The 25,862-nt window shown below is 36.1% G+C and overlaps 1 protein-coding gene across 2 annotated transcripts in view; it reads left to right on the forward strand.

Annotated features, from left to right (window-relative positions):
• Positions 1–379: 379 nt before the first annotated feature.
• Positions 380–25,862, forward strand: part of TMEM260 (transmembrane protein 260) — a 64,423-nt gene continuing 38,940 nt past the window's right edge. Inside the window, exons 1-5 of one of the 2 annotated variants that reach the window (XM_008589207.1) lie at positions 380–640; positions 6,030–6,061; positions 6,787–6,938; positions 23,109–23,286; positions 24,947–25,060. In XM_008589207.1, the coding sequence (XP_008587429.1) occupies positions 481–640; positions 6,030–6,061; positions 6,787–6,938; positions 23,109–23,286; positions 24,947–25,060 (636 nt within the window). In that variant the 5' untranslated portion in view covers positions 380–480. The remainder of the gene's footprint in view (positions 641–6,029; positions 6,062–6,786; positions 6,939–23,108; positions 23,287–24,946; positions 25,061–25,862) is intronic. The other variant, XM_008589214.1, reaches the window with a different exon arrangement.

Below are 25,862 nucleotides of genomic sequence, written 5' to 3' on the forward strand. Positions count from 1 at the left end.
ACCTTCTGTTCTAAGGTAGGTTGGGATCCTGGAAAGTGATCTTGGCCCTTTTGTGCAGTTCCACCTCCGACCATAGGTGGCAGAAGCACTCCTCCCTCACTAGCAGTTTTCGACCTTGATTCTGTCTCTGTCAGAACCAACCAAGTCAGTGTGGAGAGGGTGTGAGAGCCATAGAGACGATAGGCCTGTGGCCAGGCTTGCTTCTTTAAAAGAATGCTGTCCCCTGAAATTAGTTACTTTAAAGCACATTATAAGTGTGTAAACGCCCACGCGTGGTGCGCTGCTGGAAATCTCCCAGGGCCAGGCTCTCAAGAGTCCTGGCATTTTCTCCTTCCCGCGCTCAGGCGGAGAAAGGTGCGCTCCGGACTGCGGAGGCTCAACCCGGAAGCCGCCAAGGCCGCTCCGCGGGCTGATCGCCTCTTCGTGCCGCACCGAGTCCTTGGGCTCGCCGTGTCATCCTTCCTTGGTGGCCACCGGCCCATGGGCCTCCATGGCGACGGCAGGGGCCAGGCCCGGGGGCGGGTGGCCCGAGCGGGGCCGCGGCGCTCCGGGGGCCTCCGCGGCAGCGTCGCGGTGTTCGCGGCTGTGGCCGCCGTGTTCACCCTCACGCTGCCCCCCTCGGTGCCGGGGGGAGACTCGGGTAAAGTACTCGCAGAGTCGTCCCTCAAGTCCCTTTCTCCTGGTCCTGGAGCGGGGAGGGGTCGCGGCTGGCCCGCAGTCTTGGCATTATGTCTGGTCAGCTCGGGCCCTCCATGCACCCGCCTGTGCCCCTCGCAAGGTTTGGTGTCCCAGAACCACTGGCCGTTCCTGTAACTGGTTTCTTTAATCCGAAGGCTTTCGAAATCAGGTTCATTATTGGTTTCGCCTGATGGGGCTTAACGACCTCTCCACTTCCCCAGATCATTTTTCTGGTTCTGAGTTTTTACTTTCCATTCTTTTTTAGTTCACAAAGTATTACTTACCGAGTCCTTGTTTCAGACAAAAAGAATAATAACAGTGGTGAACAAATTTCTTGGAGAGTATTCTGGTGAGGTTAGAGACAATACACAAGTTACTGAATGAACAACTACGTGTTAAGTGGCGATAAAATTATAGAGACAATGGGAGAAACGTGATTGAGAGTGGGGGTCCTTCAGAATGGATAGGCCTCTGAGGAGGTGATAGTTTAGTTGAAACCTGACTGTTGAGAAAGAACCAGCATGCAGAGTATTTGGTGGAGAACCCTTTAAAAAGCAGAGGCCAGATGCGACTTAACGCAAGCTGCTTTTAATTAAAGAGAAAAGCATGACTGGTGGGCCATTTCAGTTATTTTGTATTTGAGCCGAGAAACATGATCTACGTTTTGGTTTTTTTGTGGTTGTGATTTTTTTTTTTTTTTTGACGGCTGGCCAGTATGGGGATTCGAACCCTTGACCTCGGTGGTGTTATCACCGAGCTCTAACCGACTGTGCTAACCGGCCAACCATATTTTGGTTGCTTTTGGTTTCGTTTGGTACCAAATTAAGCGGCCATCAAATAATGCCTTATAACGGCCAGTAATTTTGTCAGAATGGTGCTGTAAATTTAGGTAGTGAATCTGTGCACTGAAGAAACTACTAGTTATCTTTTGCTGCATAACAATTTACTCCCAAATTTAGTGGCTTAAACAGCAAACGTTTATTATCTCACAGTTTCTACAAGTTTCTGTGTCCTGGGTGCAGTTTAGCTAGGTGGTGTTGCTCAGGACAAGGTTGCTGTCATGGTCTGGGTTGGGGCTGCAGTCCTCTCAAGGCTCAGTTTAGGGAGAATCTGCTTCTAAACTCAATCCAGTTCTTTGGCATGTGCGTCTCTCCATAAGATAGCTGACGTCTGTCAAAAGAGAGATAGGTCACCTCTCTCTGGCATCTCCGTTGTATTTTATCCTAGTCTTGGAAGTGACATGACACTGCCCTTTTTTATTCATGGAGGTTAGTCAATAAATCCAGCCCACATTCAAGGCAGAGAGGATTACACAAGTGAGAATACCAGGAACTGGGGATTATTGGGAGCCACTTCAAGGCTGCCCACTACGTTGAGGATCCTTGATGTTCCATTTCCAAGTCATTACCTTTTTTCCTTCAGTTCCTATTTAACACGTAGAGATAGTGTTTCATTAATGGAGTAGGAATGGAGTTACCATATTTCCAAGATTTATATTAAATAATAGAAATATCTTCATAGTTGTAAGAGTTTTGACATTGCAGAGCATTATTCAGAAGTTAGCTAGTTCTGTTGTTGAAAAAAAAGATTGTCAGCTACTTATCATGGTCATTTGAGCCTGAATTATGGGGGTGGGATGAATAATAATACTAACATTTATTGAGCATTATATGGGTTGTTGTTTTAACCCTCCCAGCTTACCTTATGATGTAGGTACTATTATTACATTTATTTTTATAGTTGAGAAAACTAGGGCTAAGCTATGGCCAAAGTTGAACAGTGAAGTAAGGGCAGTCAGGGAAAGAATCTAAGATTAACTTTAGATAATGTTCTTTTGTAACCTCTACTCTTTGTCAAAGAATTTCATGAAATTCTTTGTTAAATCTGCCATCACATATGTGGTGATATTTAAATTCTATTTAAAATCTATGATTGTTGCCTTGTCCTTATTAATACTGTATTTTTCCCCAAAAGAATAAGGTTACAGTCTATGGTCATACCGTCCTGAATGTGCCAGATCTCATCTGATCTCAAGCTAAGCAGGGTTGGGCCTGGTTACTTGGATGAGAGACCACCTGGGAATACCCAGTGCTGTAGGCTTTAAAAGAAAAAAGAGAGAATAAAGTTATGTTTTCATCTTGCATTACCTTAAAGATATTCTTATTTGTTTAGTTTGATACTAAATAGTGGTTCCTTCTAATATTTTTATGTTCATTTTTGGGAATGATAAACTGTTTTCCAAGTATATGCCAGCATGGAAAATTTATTTAATCATGTCTTTGATAATTTTGTTTACATGTTGAATGTACTGTTCTCCTTAAATGTTTATAAAATGTATTTTCTATCAATAAACAAAATACACCTCAAAACCAATAAAAAGCATGTATTCTTCTTCCTGATAAGTCTTAGATTGTACTCCATAAATCCATCACATTGTGGATTGCCAAAATTATTTTTTTGCACTACTTGTGACACATCTGGTTCATTTATGGGCAGGAGTGTTCATGGTCCTTGGAGGAAGGGGTTGGGAATCTAGCCTTTTCTAAATTAGCTTATATATGTATTTTAAAGATACTGTCTTGGGCTGGGCCCGTGGCGCACTTGGGAGAGTGGGGCGCTGGGAGCGCAGCAGTGCTCCCGCCGCGGGTCTGGATCCTATATAGGGATGGCCGGTGCGCTCACTGGCTGAGCGCGGTGTGGCCAGTCTCAAAAAGGACAAAAAAAAAAAAAAAAGATACTGTCTTTAACAGACTTGATATGACAATATAATAGTATAATTAATATAAAAAAGTGTAATATAAAAGGAGCTGGTTTTTGTAAAGGTTAAGCGTTTGCTGACAACTCTGAGTTTGCCAATTCATGTCCCAGACAGCAAAGCTGAGGTTCTCAAACTTGAATGGACTTCAGAATTGCCTGGGAAACTTGGGCCCCAAGGCCAGAAGGTGTTACTAGATTAGGGAGTTTGGGGATATGGCCAAGGAATCGTAAGTTTTAAAAAGCACCCAGATAATTCTGATGCAGGTAGTTGTAGGAGGTGACTTAGAGGAAACCCTAGTGGAAAGGGTTGGGAGAAAGCAAGGACTCAGGAGGCTTTGAGCTTTTTGTTTGTTTGTTTTTTGTTTTTAACTTCTTCCTCTTTTCTCTTTATCACATTCAATTTAAGAGAACTGTTTCCTTGTAGCTTTTTATCAACGATACATTGATAAACTTTGAATACTGGCATCTTTTCTATTTAGATTTTAGTTTAACATTTGATAAGAATTGATGGACATTTGTCACATTCCAGATTTATCTTTATGGCAGCAAAACTCCAGCAAAGAATAACAGCATTATTGACTTTTTAATCAATGGTAAGAAGAAGTTAGAGAAAATAGGCTATTTTTCTTGATGTTAACTATAATTAATTCTACATGCATTTTAAGTGGAGGAGAATGAATATTGACCTTGAAATTTTGAACTTATGGTGTGCTTCATCACACAGAGATATAAGAACAAAACACTGATGAAAAACAGTTTGGGACTGAAGACAAGTGCGAACTCATTATGGAGTGAAACTAAAAATAATATCCTTGACAGTTTTACAAAGGGAATAATTCTTCCAAACATTTTTAGATAATAGGTAATTTCCTTAAAAAGGAGTGTTTAGGATATTTAAAGTGCCTTTGATTTCTAAGATATCTCCAGAAAATCCTTAAGTAATTGACTTAAGGGAGCAGTACCTGTCATTGTGTGCCCTTATGGGGTTTCCATGAGGTGAACAGTCATTCACCTAAGATAGGGGTGTCTGAGTAACAGGGATGACAATGTGATATGTCTTTTTGTCAATCTCTGTGTGCAGGGCTTGAATTAGATTCTTTGTGTGTGGCCAGAGGAGAGAGAGGTGGTGGTGTCTTGGCAGGATCCTGAAATGGGTAGGATAATGTTTTTGAACTTAGTGGGAGAGAGTAATGAAAACAACTGACCAGAATATCAGGCAATCTAAATAAGTGCTAAATAGACTCAAGCAGGTTCAATGGAGGAGAAAGAAGTGATTAATGCTGCTGGGGGAGGCTGGGAAGGGAGGTGTGTAAGGAAGGGTGTCACTGAGAATGTGGCAATTGAACTAGCCTTGAAGGATTTAAGAGAGAATGCTGGGGAAAATATTCCAGGGTGAGAAAATGAGTGAGAAGAGTTGCGAAAGAGGACCACTCCAGAGGAGTGGTGGGTAATCAGATTTGACTGGGTTGAGCATAGGTTTCATGGTATAAACCTAGCAAAGGGACCTTTAAGCTATAGAGGGCTTGAATGTCATGCTGAAGAATCTGAACTTCATTCAGTAAGCAGAGAGCAGCCACTGAGAAATCTTAGAGTAGGGATATGATCCAGCCTTTTTGTTTGTGTGTGTGTGATGGAGAATAGGTGGTGATTTAAGTGATGTCAGTATGAAGATAAATTGAAGTAGAAGATGGGTGAAGTCTATAGCTATAGTCCAGGCCAGAGAGGATAAAGTTCTAAATTGTGACTGGGGCAGTAGAAATTAAAAGCAGAATATTGATATCTATTGAAGGATAAAAAATAGACATTAGTACATTTCCTAATTGGTAATAGTAACTTTCACAAATCATTCATCAATATTGATTGATTTCTTACATTGCACTGTACTACGATGTACAGGGATGAGTCAGAAATAGTCCCTGTGCTCTGGATGCATAAGATATTAATGAATAGGCATTGAATTACTGCATTATAATTTTAGAGATAATCAGTGGTGAGGAGCTATAGAGGACTATATAACGAATATAATTATTTAATGGCTTGAAAAAATGTATTATGATAGTTTACCAAAATAACCGAGAGTTAGTAAACAATTGGAAATTACTTAAAGACTCCCAATGTAATTAATGTAGACAAGGTATCCAAATGACAGTGTTACGTTAGTATGGCACATTTTATGGAGTGTTCAAACCTGAGAAGTCTGCACATTTTACATATCGTATGGTTGCATCTTATAGACTGTTTTGTGCTAAATTCTTCAGGGATAATCCAGTGTATTACACTAATGCTCTGTAACAGTATTTGTATATTTACAAGTGAATACAACTTTCAGGAGGGAAAACTACCATTTTTTTAAAATCAGAATTCACCTATACTTCTACTGACCAGTTATTAAAAACTATCAAAAATAGTTTGTTCAATAAGACCTAACGGAGAAAATATTCTTAGACTATTTCATGCTGTTAAATCTCTACAGATTTATAGTTTTATCCAGTCAAATTAATGCAAAACCCCAATGCAAGCATTTGGATTTTGAAAACTTTGGAGGAGTGTCATTTTCTAATAGTAATTATTGGTTTTACATTATTTTTTCACAGGGGAACTGATCACAGCCGCACATGAGCTTGGAGTAAGTATTAGTTTTATTGTTTAATCAATGCTCTCATTAACAGTTTTAGGAATTAAGAAAGTTTAATTAAGCATGGAGCAAAGTAGATTAATTTATTTTCAAACCCCAGTTTTTAGTAACTTATAAGTACAGTACATGACAATTTACTTTAAGTTTTAAATCCAATTAAATTAAATTATAAAGCAAAGCCTTTACTATATATACAGTAGCTGGCTTATTATCACCCCAAATTTTGTATAAGCTGTGGAGAATAAAGTAAATCGGGTTAACAGTTTTAATAAGTTTATTATTTAATAAACTTTATTATGGTGCATGATCCCTTTAGGCAAGACCTTACGACTGTCAGCATGGTGGTAATCCGATAGCAGTGTGGTCTTTCAACTTTCTAACCAATGCGATATTTCAGAACCTGCTTTTTTCAATAGCCTTTTAAATGACCCTAATGTACTGTGAACCCAGAGAACAAACTGCTTAAGAACTGACAATGAAATATGTCACCCTTTCTCTAGGTGATGTACCATTTGATATATGCTGCCAAATCCACTAAAGAAAATATTTATTTGTATTGGCACAAGAGGATTACAATAGAAAACCACGACTGAAACATTTAGTCATTGGCACATAATCTTTATACTTGCTGAAAAAGGGTTACTTTTCAATTAAAGCCGGTGTGACTCTTCATTTCCTACATGAAAACCTTCTAACTGTTGCTAATTTTTCCGTAGGTTGCCCATCCTCCTGGCTATCCTTTGTTCACGCTGGTGGCTAAACTGGCAATTATACTATTTCCTTTTGGTTCAGTTGCCTACCGAGTCAATCTTCTCTGTGGTTTATTTGGAGCAGTAGCTGCATCGTTACTTTTTTTCACCGTTTTCAGGTAAAGTAGATGATTAGTTAAAATTAATTTTGAGTAATTGAAGATGTAGATTTCTTACGGCCCAAGTACATATTAAAAAAATCTTTTGTTGCGTGATTTCCCTAACTCATATGATTTCATTTCCTTAATTTACAGTAATTTCATATGCATTTGACCCCTCAAATGATTACACAGTTGGTTCTGCCTCATACAATAGAGTGAAGGTGTCACCAGTTCATTAGCACGGTTTTCTGGTTAGGCAGAACTAATGAGGTTTGTCATTTTATGAAGATACAGATGGGCCAGTTTAATTCAACAATATGAAGTTCATCTTTTGGTAAATGGTAAATATTATTTAATTACTCACAGTATAGCTGATGGACAGCTGCCTATCAGGTCCAGGGCTAATATCTAATTATTTTATATTCTAAATAAAAACATGTTGTATACTTTTTGAAATGAGGCTGTTAACTAAGGAAATCAATTTTGGATGTAGTTTGAGTAACATAGTAAGGTTTCACTCTGTTTCTTTATAACTGTAGGGAAAGTAGGCAAATTAGATCTCACTTCATTGACGTAAGGTTTTCTTAACTTAGAAGTCTCCCCTGCTTTTAAAAAATTGGTCATTAGTTTAGGATATTGGTAAATTCATTTGTCTTTGATGTTTCTCTCTCCTTCATTCTTAGCTCAGTCTATCCTATGCCTAAAAGGATTATAGTGAAAAATACGAATTATACTAACCACAAAGGGAAAAGCTAAATTAAAACACTTTTTCCAAAAACTATTGCAGGTCTTACTATAAAAACAAATCATTTTTGTATATAAATACAGCATAATTTAAATAGACATAATTTCAAATGTCATTTTTGGAGACTAATATTTTTTATTTGCATTAAAGTCATAATAATGCCCTTTAGCTTAATTCCCTCCAAATTCTCTTTTAATTATTTACAGAAAGGTAAAATTTAACATGATTATAACTCTACAGTTTACTTTTAAAATTATTTGTAGAAAGCTTTCAGATTCAAATGTTATAACTGTTGATCATTTACTAAATTTTTATCAGTATTATTTAATTTGTTTCTATTTCAGTCTTACAGGTTTTCAGTGATAGCTAAATCTTTTAAGTATGAGATATTTAAAATAATATCTCTGCTTGGATTTATTAGTGTTGTGAATACTTTCTTTTTCTAAATGGTTAGAATAAATTTTATTAGAATTGTTCCTTCTGAGTCTTTTATAATTAAGAATTTGTCAGTGTATCTATTGAGAGAAAAAAACTGATCTTTTTTTTTTAAATATCTAGGTTGAACAGGAAATTACCTGTTCTGCATTATTAATTTTACAAGAACTATTATTGAGTTATTAATTTTTACAAGACATTTTGAGACAAAAACATTTAAAGAAAACCAATATTTATATTTATTTTGATAGTTAATCTTTATTTTAGATCATTTATATATGCAAATGATAAATAAATTTTGATTTTTTCTAAACTTTTTTCATATTTTTTAACATTAATTTTTGATGCCATTACAGATGAGAACCACTGTAAAAATTATAAAATCTCACAGAATCTAAATAGCTTTGGACAATAATTTTCTTTTAAATTGTCTCCATTTAAAAATAACTTTTATTAATTATTATGCTTGATTATAATAAATTTCAGATTAGCAAACTAGCCTGTAACCCTTTTCTTTTAATATACAGTATTAATGATATATTTTTATGTTTGCTGACATGTGCTTTAAATCAAAACTCTTAATATGATTAAGCTGGGTATTTGAGTGGTGTTAGTAATATAGTACTTTGGAAAAGTTGCTGTCTTTCAGAAAAGGTATCTAACAATATTATCTCTTACATACATTTCAATAAGAAAATACTTCATTATTTTGAATACAAATAATTGACAAGGTACATGTCCTTTGGGAACAACCTAGTTCAAGTGGCAAATCTGTTTTGTCTAACAATAGACACCCTTCAGAAAGGAGAAGCCATCTCTATGGAAATAGGACTAACAGTAGCCTATTGATTGAGTGGAAGAAGACATTATACAATGTCAGCTGGCTTGTTACAATTTCATTTGTTGTATGACCTGAACTTAACCTTTAAAACCTTTTTTCTGTGAATATAAACCCAACAGCAGGACACAGTTTTTGTACAACCATTACAGTGACAGCTTTTTTCCAGTCCCAGCGTACAGTAAATCTATTCCTTTACAGGTTGACTCCTTTATCAGAATTTGTTTAGGAGACATTTCACTACTTTATTCATTTACAGACCAAATCATCATTCCATTTTGTTGTTGAATATTGAAAGGTTTTGATCCACAAAACAGTTTTATTCTTTCTTTCCCCCATCACTTAAGAGAACATTTCTGTACATGTAGGATTAGTGCTGACTGGTGGGCAGTAAATTAATTCTTTTAACAGGTTTAGGTTTTTTTCAGGTAATTGTTCACATGGCATTCACTATATTTAGCTCTTGGGGGGGACATAAAGACCTTCTGTACCTTTTAAACAAAGATGGTATTTCAAAAGCAAATTTCTGTTTAAATGTGTTGATATAAAAGGCTCCATTTTTTTTTCAGTAAACATAACTTAGATTGAAAGAACAATTTATTTGTCGTTTCCAATTACTATGTAATTTTTGCTTTTCTTCCATCTTTCTCTTGCTTTTAAAAGCCGTAAGATGTCATTAACACTGCATTTTTTGTCAATCTTTCCTTATGGTTGGCAAGAACTCATTTATATTTGCTGTGCTTAATGTAGAAAGCATATGAGTAAAACAGCACATCAAAAGCTGTGTTTGTCACTGTAGTTTATTGAATTAAAAATAGTAAGATTGTGGCAGTTGTTTCTGTATGTATTTATTTACATATTGTCCCCTTCTGGGGTATTTTTAAGCATGTATTATGTTGGGGGAATTTAATCTAATAAATTTCATTTATATAAAATGGTATTCATTTTATTAATGTGTACATCTGTGTTTTTAAGGTTATGTAATACGGTTAGTGATTTATAGGAACTGGGATTTTCTCATTTAAGGCCATTGAAGTAAGTGACTTTTAAATTTGATAGTATGATATTTAAAGTGTTCTATTTGAAATTCACAAATCCTATTAATATAAAGTTAAAAAGTTACAGATAATGTAAATCACTAATATAAATACCATTTAACATTGCTTAGTACTTGAGTTTCAAATTATTTTCTAGGAAATATCAAACTAGGTCATATATGCCAAATGAGGAAGGAGTACTTAAGTCACTATTATTAACCATCTACATGCTTACTTTTCATATATTCTGGTATCACTAAAGAAGGGAATATGTCGATAGCATGGTATAAAAATTCTTTACCTCAGGGAAAATTTAAATTGCTTATGGTCTCAGATGAGGGCATATCTTGTATCATTTATTTTGGTAGTTACAGGGCAGGGAATATATTCTCAACAGGCTTTGAGAGTCAGCATATCCTTTTCAAACTATTATGGGCCAAATGCAACTATTGAAGAATTCATTCAACAATATTTGTTGAGCAATCATGTGAATTGAAAGTAAAACTCTTAGCTTTTAAAATCAAGACTCAGTGCTTATTTTAGAGAAAGTAGGACAGAATCACTAACCAGTAAATAAGCTGTTTTTCAAATGTTTTATCCAAGTGGCATAATTTCAGGAAACTTGCATAAAAACAATTTCTAACACCATTAACATTGTACAGTAATCAGATCTCTTAATGTCAAGCAGATTACCTAGAATATACGAATATTAATAATAATTAAATATATTGAAACTATGCTTACTACAAATAACTTATGATCGATTTCAGTAATATTTAAATATCTTCTGGCAGATTGTTGTGTGTTGGGATTTTATTCATGGATTTTGTAATTTTTATAAGTTATGTATTTCTAAACATTATGTTTCCGGTAAAAATTAATTTGATTAAACTTTAGGAAAGCGAATACTTGATTCTGAGCACTGTGTCTGCTGTTCTTATAGCTTCAGTTAGGATTCCATTCAATAAAGAATAGAAAATTAAAATGCCATACCTTAGAGAATGCAGAATCTTCTGCTTAAGAGACATTTGGATTTTCCAGCTCAAAGAGTATTTTAGATTATTGCTATAGAGAATAATGTGAAGCTCTTCCTAATTTCAGAAGTAACTATGCATAAGGAACAAATAGTCACCAAGTTTTTGTAGTTGAAGAAGAATGGAAAGTACTGGAGCATTAATTTCCTTTCAGGAGAATATCTGTCTTGATCCCTGGTTAATTGATCATATATTTCTTTCGTACTTGTATTAAAATTGCATTGACTCAGACTGCTTAAGCATATTAAGAGCTTGGTTCATTTGCATTTTCTTATAAGTAGAGGGACATATTAGGCTCAAATAGCAGCGCTTCATTTTGAGGGGAAAAAAGCAGGGCAAAAACTCTTTTTTAAGACTGTAGAGTCTTTTCTGACAGCTAGTCAGAGTTAGAATTAGTTCAAGGAAATGTTAATAATGCACTGCCTGGCCTAATCCCTTTGATATCACCAGGTATCCTCCTGTTCATGGGTTAATTGCTTTAAAAGCGGAGGCAATATTCTGAGCGGTGGGCCGCTTCACCTTTTCACAGCTGTTACCATTGAGTGACAACTAAATCCCATGTGTAAGATGAGGAAGAGCTCAATCTCCAATTGGGAGAAAATTTATGTAAACCGCAATCCCTTCAGAATGTGCGGAAGTCATAGACTTTCTTGATTTACTCTGCTTTTCCCAGAAAGCTCTATTGTTCACTTTCCTAAGTCCCATCAACCCTTTGTAGCAGAATATCACAGCGGCAGCAGATAGCTTGAAATATATAAATGCTATCATAGCTCTGATTAATAGCAGTGCTTATGAGTCAAGTCTGATAACAGTGCAGCTCTCCACTCAATTTCAGATACTGCTAATGGAATCTGTCTTCTCCAATTGTAATATGAGAAGGCCTAATTTGCCATGGAGCTTGGAGCTGTCACCAGTAGGGGATTGTGGGGTCAGATGGGAGCTGCCAGGTTTTTGCCCTGCAGCTTGTATCTCTCACTTTGAATAGAGCAGCCCCCTGCCTGCCAGTTAGCTGATAGGCCGCCGTGGGGTTTATGCCACTATATACAATAGGAAAGGGCTTCATAGGCTGACTTTATAATTGTGAAGCTAGCTCATATTTCCACAGCTACTGTGCTGCATAATTTCTAATAAGTGGTTTTAACAAATGTCAGATTATGAAAAGTTTCCTCAATTACAAAAACTTATAAAACATTTAAATTGCTAAATCTGTTTCCTGCCAAGATTTTGCCACTGGAACTAGCCATCAGTTATTACAGCTGTAATAATAAATGCATATATTTCTTAAAATTACAAATAAAATTATAGATCATAACTTGTATAGATTTGCTGATTTTGAAAGCCATAAAAATAGAAAACAATCTTCATGAATTAAAATATTAAGATATACTTTATAACTTTGCATAAGAATACTTAATGTTCAATCTCTGTTGTTTGTTAAGTTGGTTAATGTTGCCAATGAAAGTTTAATATTCTCACTCTGTTGATTTAAGTTATTTGGGTGTTTCAAGTTTACTTCATATACTTCTACTATCTTAACATTGTAAAAATTATGTAGCATCTTCTAAGTTTTCAGTTAAAAAAGACTTAGTGTGATGACATGTCTTGGCCAGTGCCTTTGAGAATAATATGTTGAAATATGCTTTTAACCAAATTTAGTTTTGTTACTGAATGCTAAGTACACTATCCAGATTGAGTAACAAGCTAGTCTTGAGGTCTTGTGTGTTTTTACATATTTCAAACAAAATTGACTGAAATCTGTAACTTGGGAGTTGCTTTAAACTAGGCTGTACCTCAAGAAGGTGTTGCCTCCCATCATGCAGGTTATTTGACACAGCATGAAAACTTAGTAAATGTAAAGTAAATGATGGTGATTCCTATAGAGCCCAATTCAGTGTTTTCTTTTAGATATTCAGGTATAAGTTGGGGGGTATAATAAAATGAATTGTCCTAAACCTTGAATAGCTTTATCATTTATTAGGTAATGCATAAATCTTAATTCTAATGGAAGTTGTGTGATTACATTTTATTTATGGAAGCTATTCATAATCTTATTCCCTCCATTTCAGTTGTGCTTTTTTTCCTTTTTAGAGGCTTTGAAAATTTTTTCCCAATTTTATTTAGTGATTTTAAATCAGAAATAATACTTTATACTTTTCCTATTAAAGTATTGGTAGTTAATATTTATGTAGCTAAAAATTCAGGGTAGAAACAGTTGTCCTTTTGATTGAATCTTGTAAAACAGAGCTAACCTTGGAAGGATTTTATATGAAATGACAGTAAATTTTTATAAAATGTGGAAAATTTGTACAAAATTTTAAGGATGGAAATATTTATAATTTTTTTACATCTAATGGTGGTGGTCTCAGAATATAACTTTAATATGCCATGTCCTAAATTATTGATTAATATTCATTAAATCTATACTTGGAAATGAAAAGATTTAGACCCTACTGCTCTCTAAATGGTCACTGACTATAATTTTCCCACACAACACCTGACACATACTAGATTCCCAGTACATATTTATTGAAAGAATGTTAAATGAACTGCCCCCAAAAGAAGGTTGTTTAGCAACACTTAGGTTTTCAGTAGCTTAGCTCTCCAATTTAACTATTTTCCAGGTAGACAGGAGAGTTACATACATGGCATTTATGTGAATGAGCCAGAAGGGAACATTTATGCTTCTTCGCTGTAATCCATTGTACTTTTTTAGTTGTAAGTATGAATTGACACTAATAGTAATTTATGAAACAGTAATGCCAGATGCTGCATTGTGGCCTGTGTACTCGAATTCCACTTATTCCCAAAAATAGTAATCAGTATAGATGGAGACTAGTGTACTCTCCATGTTGGGTTCTTTTCATGCAAGTAACACTGAAGACAAATACGTTCATGAATTTTATGAGGCACATCAAATGTGTGTTTGGAAAGAATTTCAGGTTTCTGTTATTTGCCTTTTGATTGAGGGTTAGACAAACATGTGACTACACATGAAAATCAAATACCGTGTAGTGGAAAGAAAAATATACCTTATCATCAATAGCAAACCTATGTCGATGGTGTACATTGTAACCTCCTGATTTATCCATTGTGTCAACAAATGAATAGTATTTCATCAGTGAGAAAACTACTACACAATCAGTGACTTTCTTATGAATCTTATCTAGGTCTCATGGATTTTGTGGACCAAAAAGAAGGCAGTTATGTTTCAACCAAAGAATTCTGATGCTCACATTTGTTAGGATGCTCTTAATAGCATCATATCTTCCTTACCCTAGTGGAGAATTTCTGTCATTCACATTTTCTGGGTGAAATTTTAAACAGCCATACTGTCTGTCATACTCTTGTGTATCTTTCCACATTGACTAAATACTGTGCTCTACTGGAATGTGAACTCTATGATTTTAGTGTTAACCCAAATAGAAAACAATTAGGAAGATTTATTTACTGCAAATCCATTACAAAATATATTTTATATTTAAAATATAAACTTATTTATATAAAATAAAACATACTTTTATGACTTGGATTTGATATTTTGAATCTTCTTTGCTTTCCTTTGTTAGTGTAAGACTTAGTATTAAGTACTCCTCTATAGCAGTATAAAAACTTGATTTTGATTACAGATATTGGCATGTGATTGTATTTTACAATACAATGATTATGTTATTAAAATTATCATAGTAATGGTGGTTGAAATGAATGATCTTTTCTTCATACGGCCTCATACAATTTTATTTTTCTGTAAGTTAGGTGAGATTCTAAAAATATGTATTTCATTTGGAGCGATACCTCTTTTGACCTTGCTCTATGAGTCATAGTCTATAAGAATTAGATTGAGAATAGAAAACATTTTTTCTCATATTATATCTAATTAGTCATAAAGTGTTTTTAAGTTAAAATGGAAAATAGTCTAGACTATTTGCAGTCTATTAGTGAGTTCTGGTGTAGAGTTCTCATTTTATTTACAACCTCCTTTGAATTTCTCTTTTTTTCTCTAGTTTGCTATTAGTTTTGTTGAAGTGATTTAATCTGTTTCAGTAGAAAAATGTATGTTCTTTAATTTTAATGAGCTGATTTTAAGATTCCACTTTAGCATGTTATTAACTTCTTAGTTGTGTTTTCAAAACATAATAATCAAGCACATTTACTCAAAAGAATAAAATGAAAATTGAAAGTAGGGCTCCATTTGTGACAAGTGAAAACACAATGTCTGTGAGTAGTTGACAATTGTTTTATTTTCTTATTTTGTGGGGGTTACTTATAAAGGTGGGCTGTGACCAGATCATGAAAGGTCTTGTCCATCATGATGAAGAGCTTATATTATGTTTATGATTAAAGGGGAGTTGTTAAAGGTTGGATGCAGAAAAGTGTGAGATCAGATGTGTTTTGGATCCCTCACTCTGGTGGCCGTGGTGGGCATGCGACTGGAGGCAGACAGCTTATGATGCTATTGGATTGGTTTGAGCCTGAGATGATGATGATAGCTGAAATAGGGCAGTGGTGGTATGGATGGAGAGAAGAGGATGAGTTTAAAAAATATTTCTGAAGTAAAATTGACAGGATGTGATACGTTTGACAGGGAGAGAGAAGGAAAGGAAGCTTTGATGATGAATCCCAGGTCTCTTGACTTAGATAACTAGGTAGATAATGAGAATCACTGAGATAGAGAATACAGGAGCAGGAATTATTTTTAGGGAAGAGGATAAGAAGTTAATTTTGCGCATGTTGGCAGAGTATGTAGAGTGAGAAGAGCAATCGCCTGAGGATGAAGAGAATGAAACTGTGGGAAATATCAGCTCTAAAGGAGTTAACGGAAAAAGAGACATTCAGAGAAAACTCAGAAGGAAAATCTAGAGCCATATAAGGAAAGCCAGTGGGATGTAGGGTCCCAGACATCAGCTGTGTAGAGTGTATATGGGAAAGTGATCAACACAGCAGAGAAGTCCCAAAGACTATTGTCATTGAGGACTTCAGTGAGAGCAATTTCAGTAGAATGCTAGAGGAGGAGAGGGTGGAGGCTGCAGATGGGGTCAATGTGAGGCTGATACTGAGCCTAGCCATGACCCTGTAACTTGTCTTCAGGAAATCATCCTTGTTGTCAACTTGCTTTTTAGTCACTTGTCTCTGTCTCCTTAAGGTTTAATAAAGCATGCTCAGATAATGCCCAGGAAGTATGACTTGAGCAATATAATGAGACTGCCTTCCTAGCGATATAATGAGAATCACTGAATGAACTGAAAGACCTCCAAAGTCTCCAGAAAATATCATCCTTACCATTACCGACATGGAGGATCACATCTCCTTGCTAGCATGCTTGTGAAGTCATGGCACTGGGCCCTACACTTGTATTCCTACATTGCCCTGAGCCTACAGACTTATTGATGCGTGGTGTACCAACCGCAGTTTGGCTTTCAGTACAAATATTTAGTTTTAATGAAACTTTTATGATTTTGAAAACATCTTTATTAAACTCTTCCATCACAGGCTACTTTCAACAATAGAGTCTAATCTTGCTTAACTGGCCTGTTCATCCTCTAATAATTGACAGCCCCTTCCCTAACCCACTTTCTACTCCCTGGCATGACTTTAGCTTTCATTTCATTCATTTCCTTGGTGCCACCAATTTTCTTCGGTGTAATTGAGACTTTCAACCCTTTGCTCATCCTTTCTATCTCCTCCATCAGCCCCCCTACTAACTTTATTTCCTTCTCTATCCAATATGAGCCCTGTGGTTCATTACTTGAACTCTCTTTCCCTCTTGTCTGTCTGTCCCTCCTACATAGTAAACCCCTAAGGCTGGATCATCTAGTCTCTCCAGGCCTGGCTCAGGCTGCTGCAGACCTTTCCAAAGCCATGCAGACACTCCATCTCCACAGTCTCTGTAGTCTCCAGCCTCAGGTGAGCATTTATTGCTACCTACAAGGCTTTGTATGTATCCCTCCAGAGCTTGTGGAGTTTTTCTTTTTATCTCTACTTTTCTTAATCCACTAGTTTGTAAATGTTACATGGTCAGTAATTGTTAGTTGATTCTGAATCTTAGCATTAAGCAAAGTTTTAAAGGCAGTATGTTAAAATACGTGCGTTTTAAGGGGAATACAGAGTTTGTCTTATAAAATGCTTTTGAAGCTGAAGAAATTCATACAGGCTTAACCCATATAGATTGTTTTATGAAAAACATAAATAGTAAAATGATGGGGCCTTGTAGAGCTACGGCTGGGTCTGGAGCTCACAGACCCCTCAAGCTTTTTGTCCTGACTGGGTCACAAACCCTTCACACAAAGGTCTATGAGCTAGGTAACTGTAAGAAAAGTCCTTGGATCCTTAGTTGAAGAAAGAGTAGTCTTTATTTCTACACACACATGTCTAGGAGCTAGGCAGTCCAAAGAGAAACTCAGAAACTCAAATGCTACCAGCAAAGTCCAAAGAAAACTGAGCAGCTGCCAGCAAAGTAAACGCGCTCTATTTTTAGATGTGAGCTCTCTGCTGGCCAGTAGTTCAGGGCTGCTGCTCCACACAACTGAAGAACACACCAGAATAGCAACAAAACTAAAAAGATACATGGCATGCATGTGCACTAACTCCACCCACCCACACACAATTTGTTTACAAAGAATGTACTGCACCACACCGAGTCCGACCTGAGGCAAGGGGGCCTGATTAAACTAATCTGTTTTCCCAACAGGCCTCTAAACTCTTTCATGTTCTAAATAGTCTATTTATGGATGCACATATAACTCTCTGCTCTTAGAGGCATACTCCCTCTCTTCTCTTTTCCACAAGGATAAGAGAACTTTGACATCTATTTTCAGAATTTCCTCACACAGTTTTCCTTGAAAGCATAATAGAAATTATAATAAAGAGGGAAGGCAGTGTGTTTCAGTCAGGATTTTTGGTTGTAAGCAATTGACTCTGGCTGTGTTTAGAAGAAGAAAAACATTAAAAGGAAGGTGGGGGGCCGGCCCGGTGGCGCACTGCTGCAGTGCGCCGCTTGAGAGCGCGGTGGCGCTCCCACCGAGGGTTCGGATCCCACATACAGACCGGTTCCCGCTCACTGGCTGAGCGAGGTGCGGGCGCAACGCCGAGGGTTGCGATCCCGTTGCCGGTCCCGGTCCGGTCTGGGCGCGACACTGAGGGTTGCGATCCGTTGCCGGACACGAAAAAAGACAAAAAGGAAAAAAAAAAAAAAGGAAGGTGGGAAGAACTCTACAATTTAATAAGAGAAATAATCCAATTTAAGAAATGGGCAAAGGATCTCAATGGGTGTTTCTCAAAGGAATGTCTACAAATGGCCAATAAACACAGAAAAAGATGCTCAGCATTATTAGCCAGTAGGAAGATGCAAGTCAAAATTTCAACATGATACCACTTCACACACACTAGGGCAGGTAGTGTTAAAAAGCCCGATAACAAGTGCTCACCAGGATGTGGAGAAATCAGACTCTCATACACTGTTGTTGAGAAACCAACCAACAAACAAATAGAAGATCCACTATTGTTTTGTCTTCAGTTTACATTAGGACTACAACCCAAATTCCTCAGATTTAGTTTTATTTCTGAGCAAGTTCATTTGGTGTAAAAAGATTGGTATTATAGGTTTGATTTTCATTAATTACATTTCATGTAGGTTTTATAATCAGTTAAGATACCTTCTCTTCTATAACTTTACTTAGCAGCCTCACAAATTATTTCTCTAATACCAAAGAAAATCAGGTGAAAGAGTATATGGATCATTCATTGCAAAACCATCCTGACCTTAGGGGGAGAGATGGGGAGAGAAAATTCAGATTATAGACCTTGCTGATGTGGGATTAGTCTTCAGTAAAATACTAATGTATCTAACTATGTGTAATAGTCTAAGGTGACTAGATAAATTTTATCCCCGAAGTCAATAATTTTACCTTACTTTCTTCAATTTTTAAAACATTAGGAAATATTTGAAAAAGCAGTTAACATCGTTCATAATTCCAGTAATTAATATCAACAGATCAAACACTTTAGGATGTCTTCCTAAGCATAACAACATGTGTTAAAAATCATTATAAATTAGTGAGTCTGAGTTCCCTTCCTGAGGATTCATTTATATCAGGACTTTCTTCTCACTTCTCTTTAACTGTTTGGTGGTTTTAAACTTTGACTAATTGTTCTTTCAAAAAAACAAAAAACACATTAAAACCAGACCTGACAGGTTTTGAATATAATTCAAGCTTAAAGTGTGTAGTTTTGTTAAAATATAGATATAAACACAATTCTAATAACTCAGAAAACTTTATTCTATTTTACTTTTCACTCCAGGAGGTACATATTTAACCAAATAAAAGTGCAATTTATCGTTAATCTGGAATAAAGTATTTGATGTGAAACAAAAATAACTGTATTTTACCCCATAATTTAGTGACACTAGGTAGCAGTACTAAACAGTTTGAATCCTGGTTCTGCTATTTAACTGCCATAGGACCTTGGAAAAATTACCTGGCCTCAATTTCTTCATTTGAAAAAAGGGGATAAATAGCATCTACTCATAGGGTTGTTGTGAAAATTAAATGAATTAATATAAGGAAAGCACTTAGAACAATACCTGGCACATGGCAAGCTAAAAGCTCGATCAGTGTTAGCAAGTTATCTAGGAATTTGTTGATTTTTTAAAAAAACTTTTTATTTTGACATAATTTCAGATTTAGAAAAAAGTTGCAAGAATAGTCCACTCTTTATATACCCAGCCAGGTTCCCCATATGTTAATATTTTACTGCATTTGCTTTACTTTTGACTCTTTGTATATGTTATTGTTTTGTGTAGTTTTTAACCATTTGTGAGTGAGCTACAGACATGGTGCCTTTTTTTTTTTTTCCTTTTTGTCTTTTTTACTGACCAGTAACGGGATCGCAACCCTCAGTGTTGCGCCCACACCGCGCTCAGCCAGTGAGCGGGAACCAGTCTCCACATGGGATCCGAACCCTCGGCGGGAGCGCCGCCGTGCTCCCAAGCGGCGCACTCTCCAGTGCGCCACCGGGCCGGCCCGACATGGTGCCTTTTTACCCATAAGTGCTTCAGGTTATATTTCTTTTTTTTTTTGTCTTTTTTTTTTTTTTTTTCATGTCCGGCAACGGATCACAACCCTCAGTGTTGCGCCCGTACCAGACCGGGACCGGCAACGGGATCGCAACCCTCGGTGCTGCGCCCACACCTCACTCAACCAGCGATCGGGAACCGGTGTGCATGTGGGATCCGAACCCTCGGCGGGAGCGCCGCCATACTCCCAAGCGGCGCACTGTAGCAGTGCGCCACCGGGCCGGCCCCAGGTTATATGTCTTAAAAAACAAGAACATATTCTTACATACCCACAGAATAGTTCTCAGAATTAGGAAATTATCATTGATACAACACTGTTATCTAACCCAGACTTGATTCAGATTCTGCCAGTTGTTCCAATAATGCTCTTTACAGCAGAGGAAAATCCCAGATCATGCCTTTCATTCTATTGCCATATCCCTTCAGTCTCCTTAATCTGCAGCGGTTCCTCAGGATTTTTTTTGGTTTTGGAGGGGAGGGTTGTGGTTTTTTACATTTTTATATATACAGGCTAGTTATTTTGTAGAAACGTCCTTCAATTTGAGCTGTCTAATGTTTCCTTATGCTTAGATTCGGGTAACACATTTCTGACCAGAATACCATGGAAGTGATAACTGTATTCTTTTCACTGGAATAGATCGGGCAGCACACGATGTCTGTCTCGGTGTCTGTCTCATTACTGCTGCTGTTAACTTTACTCACATGGTTAAGACTGTGTCTGCCAGGTTTTGCCACTGTAAACTTATTTTTCCCTTTGTAATCTGTTTATAGGGAGATACCTTGAGACTTCTGAATGTATTTTGCTACTCCAAAACTTTTACCCACAAGTTTTGGTAGTCATTGATTATTGTTAAAATGGTTGTCAAATGGTGATTTCTAATTCCATTATTTCCTCTACAATTATTAGTTGACTTTCTATGGAAAGGCAGATTCTTTCCTTCTCCCCTATTTATTTATTTACATCACTATAGATTCATGGGTTCTTATTTATTCAATGAGTTATAAGCTATTAGTATAATTACTTTCATGTTCAAATTATCCGCAGTTTGGCCACTAGAAACATGTTTAAACTGGTTCCTGTGTCCTTTTGTCATGTCCCCATCATTCTTTGAGCACTTCTTTACTTGTTAACACAAGATGTTTCAGACTAATTTGTGCTTGAGCTTCCCCAGCCTGGAATCAGCCATTTCTCCAGTGAGGCTAATTTATGTTTTAAGTAGAGGAAGGACTCTTGTGTCTTATGCTGATTTTCCAAGATAATATTGACAGGTGAAACTTAGAAGTTTCTTTAGAACTGTTAGAAATATTTTAAGATTAATTAGTTCTCATTCACTAGGTTTCCTTTGTATGCTTGGGGCTAGGTATTTCCAGTTTAAATGAAATTTAACTCCAATTCACATTTCAAAAACTGTCAAAATAATTGGTATAGACAATTAAATGCTATAGATGTTCAGAGATGGGCTAGAAACCTGGAATTGAAGAGAAATTTGAGAAATGAGGAGGATTTGAATAAATAGAAAGGAGCAGGGAGGACATTTGTTTCAGGGGTACAGCATGAACACAGTATGGCACTAGGAATAGGTAGGTCTCATTAGGGAATTTTGAGGAGCCTGACTAGTTGGTAGAGATATATTGGTAATTAGTGGATTGTGGGGGCTGGGGGTCCAGTTTATTGGAAGCCTGGATTCTAGGCCTACTCATTTAGAATTTATCCCAGAGGCAGTGAAGAGACCTGAAGTTTTGGGGCTGGGTGGTCATACAATGTATATTTTAGGAAACTTGATATGATGCTATATTGCAGAAGAGATTGGAAAACAAGACAAGTTAGGAAACGATTAAAATAATTGAGTCTAAGGCAGGAGGAATACAAATCGGAAGGAATGAATAGATGAGAAAGTAATTTGGAAGGAAGAAATGACTCTAGAGTATTGAATCAGGATCATTGTGAGAATGACTCTGAAATAGGAAACTGCTGCTTTTTATAAAGAAAAGAAAACAGAAATATGTTGCAAATGGAAACTCAAAGAAAAAACAGGTTTGATAATACTGAAATTTTTGACTATTTTTTTCTATAATTGTTGATTAAAAGCCATAGAATTACTTCATAGCTTTTTATAGAAAACAATATAGTTGAAAATTAATGACTTGGGGCCATATAATGTCATAATAGGTGCAGTAATGCTTGCTGCGTTTCCTAACACTGTTAGAAATGGGTATTAGGTAATAGCTTTAATTTTCATAGCTTTAGTTTATAGCAAAATATAAAGTTGTTTTGGTTTGATAGCTCTAGTGTATTCAACCATACTACCAGTATCAAATCAGATCTCTGAACTGAGATCCAGATTCCTGATTAATTTGAAATGTATTGCTCTTTTGGGATTTGGGGTTGGCAAATATATTTCCAAGTGTAGCATTCGATTCTTTTGGTGTTATTGAAATTCATATTTCCATCCCCCTCTTTAAAAAAATACCGTTTTTAACTTCGTCTAAAGAAAAAAACCATTGGAACCTAAGAACTTAGCTGTACAAGATCTTAAAATCAGCAAATATTGTGACCAAGGCATTCTTTGTCATATGTTGAGAGATAAAGGTGAAAGGTACCTAGATTCAGACAGTCCAAAAGAAATGAAAATGAGTGTTCCTGAATAAATATTTTGCCATTTCATTAATTTTTACAATTAGGCATATTTAGATCTTAGCTGACCATCCTTTTCATTGTAGGTATAGCAAGAAAATGACACAGGTTTGTTATCTCTCGAGCTACTACCTCTTCAGGTTTTCTGAACTGGCTTGAATCCTAGATATTACATCTGAGGATAGGTTTATTTGTTTGTTAATACGTTAGCGTATGGATTTCCTAATTAAAATCTGTTGAAAGAAATTATTACATGAAGTAATGTATTAACCATAAATGTGTTGGGATATTGCTGGGTGACTGTCATAATTTCAGCTGGTACAGTTTATAAAGAGGAAAATAAAGTTAGTTCTTTTTATTGGGAAAGAAGATTTCATGTTATCTGTATTTGCAGGCTTTCTGGCTCATATGCTGGAGGAATCCTTGCTGCGGGGGTGTTTTCATTTTCTCGTCTAACATGGCAGTGGTCCATTGCAGCAGAGGTTTTTAGCTTAAACAATCTGTTTGTGGGGCTGCTTATGGCTCTTACCGTACGTTTTGAGGAGGCAGCAACTGCAGAGGAGAGATCAAAGGTAACCTATTTTGATCAAAGTGAAATCATTTTTTGTTTTAATTTTTAGACAGGTGCTGTATTTCTTTTCCACTTTGGTTTAGTTACTGTTTATCTATTCTGATTACTGTCACGGTAATCTACACGTGTTAAGAGAGAAAACATTCTCAGTTCTTTTATTGTGACTGGAACCACGATAGTTCTTATAAAACATGGGACTTTTTTTTCCCTCAGAGTTCAGAAGTCTTTTGGAGAATGAGTAGATTATGAAATTGCCTGTGAGTCCTATGGGAAAAATAGGCTTGTTGGCTAATGCACCATCATTTGTCTGTGTGTGTTATCATAAGGTGCCAAGCTGTAGACTGAGTACCTTAAACTGTATACGATTATGGTACATGGATTTACTCCCCAATTGTAAAAATGATCAAATTTGTAAATTTTTTTAATTAAAAGTAGAGGGTCAAATGTAAACAAAGTAGTTCAAAAGAGATTGCATGAATTCGAAGGCAAACACTATGTTCAAAATCATTTGAAATGTGAAAGAACCCTGTCTGCTAAGAGCTTACAGTCTACGTTCTGGAAAATGCCAAATCATCTTAGCAGCCTTATGTTGTTAAAGAATATAGAAACAAAAAAACCATGATGGTTTATTTGTGGTTCTCATAAATAGATCTGTGATGCTGTTAGAGTTTTTAAATAGTTGTTTAAAATAATCTTTTTTCTGATTATGTTAAAAAATTATTCAGTACACTTGTTAAAGAATGGTAAGGTTTCATTCAGGCTCAAGTGTAGGGGCTAGGGGCCACCGCATTGGAGTTTCATAGTAGGGGAGAGAGAGCAGATTCAAATACAAATACAACTAGGAAAAGAGAGAATTTGAAGCCAAGAAGCAGGGTAAATGTCAGTGGATGGAAAATTACTGAGAAGGAAACATAAGGGGTAAGGTGGATTCTGGCTAACATCTTAGCAGGATTATTCTGAAGGCATGGCAAGGGAGATCAGACATCACTTGGGGGATGGTGGAGGATGAATTACCTGATCAGATATCGAGGGTGAACAGATATCGAGATTGGGGGGTTCTGGGTAAACTGACTTAGCAGGGTTCTTGCTAAAACTGGACAATGTAGAGATGAACAGGGAAGCCCTATAGGTCAGGGACTGGTTGAGAGGAGAGTTCAGAGGAGCCTGACTAGAGTTTGGTCAAAGAGAGAATCTTTGTCAGCTATGAAACTAACAGATATTCAACAAAAGCAAAAACACCAGTCAGAGATAACCAGGTTTCTCAGCAAAAGGTATTGTAGTTTATTTACTTAATAGGAGAAACAATCAAACAATTGCTGAACTTCAGTTATAGACTTTACTTGAATAAGAATTGCACTACCCACTATTACTGTGAGGCCTTATCTAGTCATCATACAGGACTTTTTAAGTCAGTTTGAAAATACTCAGTGAAGGTCAAACTGCAGTTATTTGATGAGAATGGAAAATGTTAATAAAAAATGGTGATAAGTATTAGTGAGTTTGTTTAAATACACCTGCTTGCATCTAAGAGGTTGATTTTAACCTGAACCTATGATAAAAGTGCTGGGTTTGAATATAGAAAATGGCTTTCTACCAGTGTGCTCACTTACAGTATTAGATGAATTTTTAATTAAGATTTTTTTTCTTTCATTTATTTTCAGATAGCTAAAATTGGTGCTTTCTGCTGTGGCCTTAGCTTATGTAATCAGCACACAATAGTACTCTATGTTTTGTGCATAATACCTTGGATTCTCTTTCAACTTTTAAAAGAGAAGGTAGGTTTTTGAATTTTGTGAAAATAATAATTCATATATTTTATTTAAGTCTAAAATATCATTTATGTCTTCAGAAAAAGTGAGGCTTTAATATTTCTTGCATTTTATGTAAAGCATAAATAACCTGAGGCCCTAACAATATTGACTGAAAAAAACAGGATTTACAAAAATTATGCAGTATTGATTGCAGTGCATCTGGCCTGCTTTATAATTTTCCTGATTCTGAACAGCACCTTGATGAAAAGAGATTAAAAGTAAAGCGACAATATCAAATTTCCCTAATTGTTTTATTATATATTCCAAGACACAAGTGGTGTACCAGTAATACTTCATTAATTCATTTTACTGTGGAGTGCCCGCTCTGTGCCATGTGTCTGCTCCAGATGCTGGAGACTCAGCTTTCAACAAAACGAACATCACTGCTATTGTGAACTAAAGAATAAAATCTCTGATAAATAACTGTCCTGTTCTCTCAGAACATATTCCCTAGGATTAAGAATGATTTATTTTCATTACTTTTCTCTCTGAGAGAAAAAATGTTAATTAAAATGGTGATATAAAGCAACATAGAAAAATTACTTTGTTATTCATTGGTAGATGTAGGTAAGGAAAAGGTGGGGAGTTGAGTTAGACATGAGTCCTTGGAAAGATAAATGCCCTTTATTCTGTCAAATTTCCTCCCAGAGGTTAAAATAATCTGTATACAAAGCCAGTGCCAAAGTCATTTTGCTTCGTTTATTTTTTTTATTTATTTATTTTTTTGTTAAATTTTTATTTTGTCAATATACACTGTATATGATTA

Source organism: Galeopterus variegatus, unplaced genomic scaffold, assembly GCF_000696425.1.
Source record: "Galeopterus variegatus unplaced genomic scaffold, G_variegatus-3.0.2 Scaffold135, whole genome shotgun sequence".
Lineage (NCBI taxonomy): Eukaryota > Metazoa > Chordata > Mammalia > Dermoptera > Cynocephalidae > Galeopterus > Galeopterus variegatus.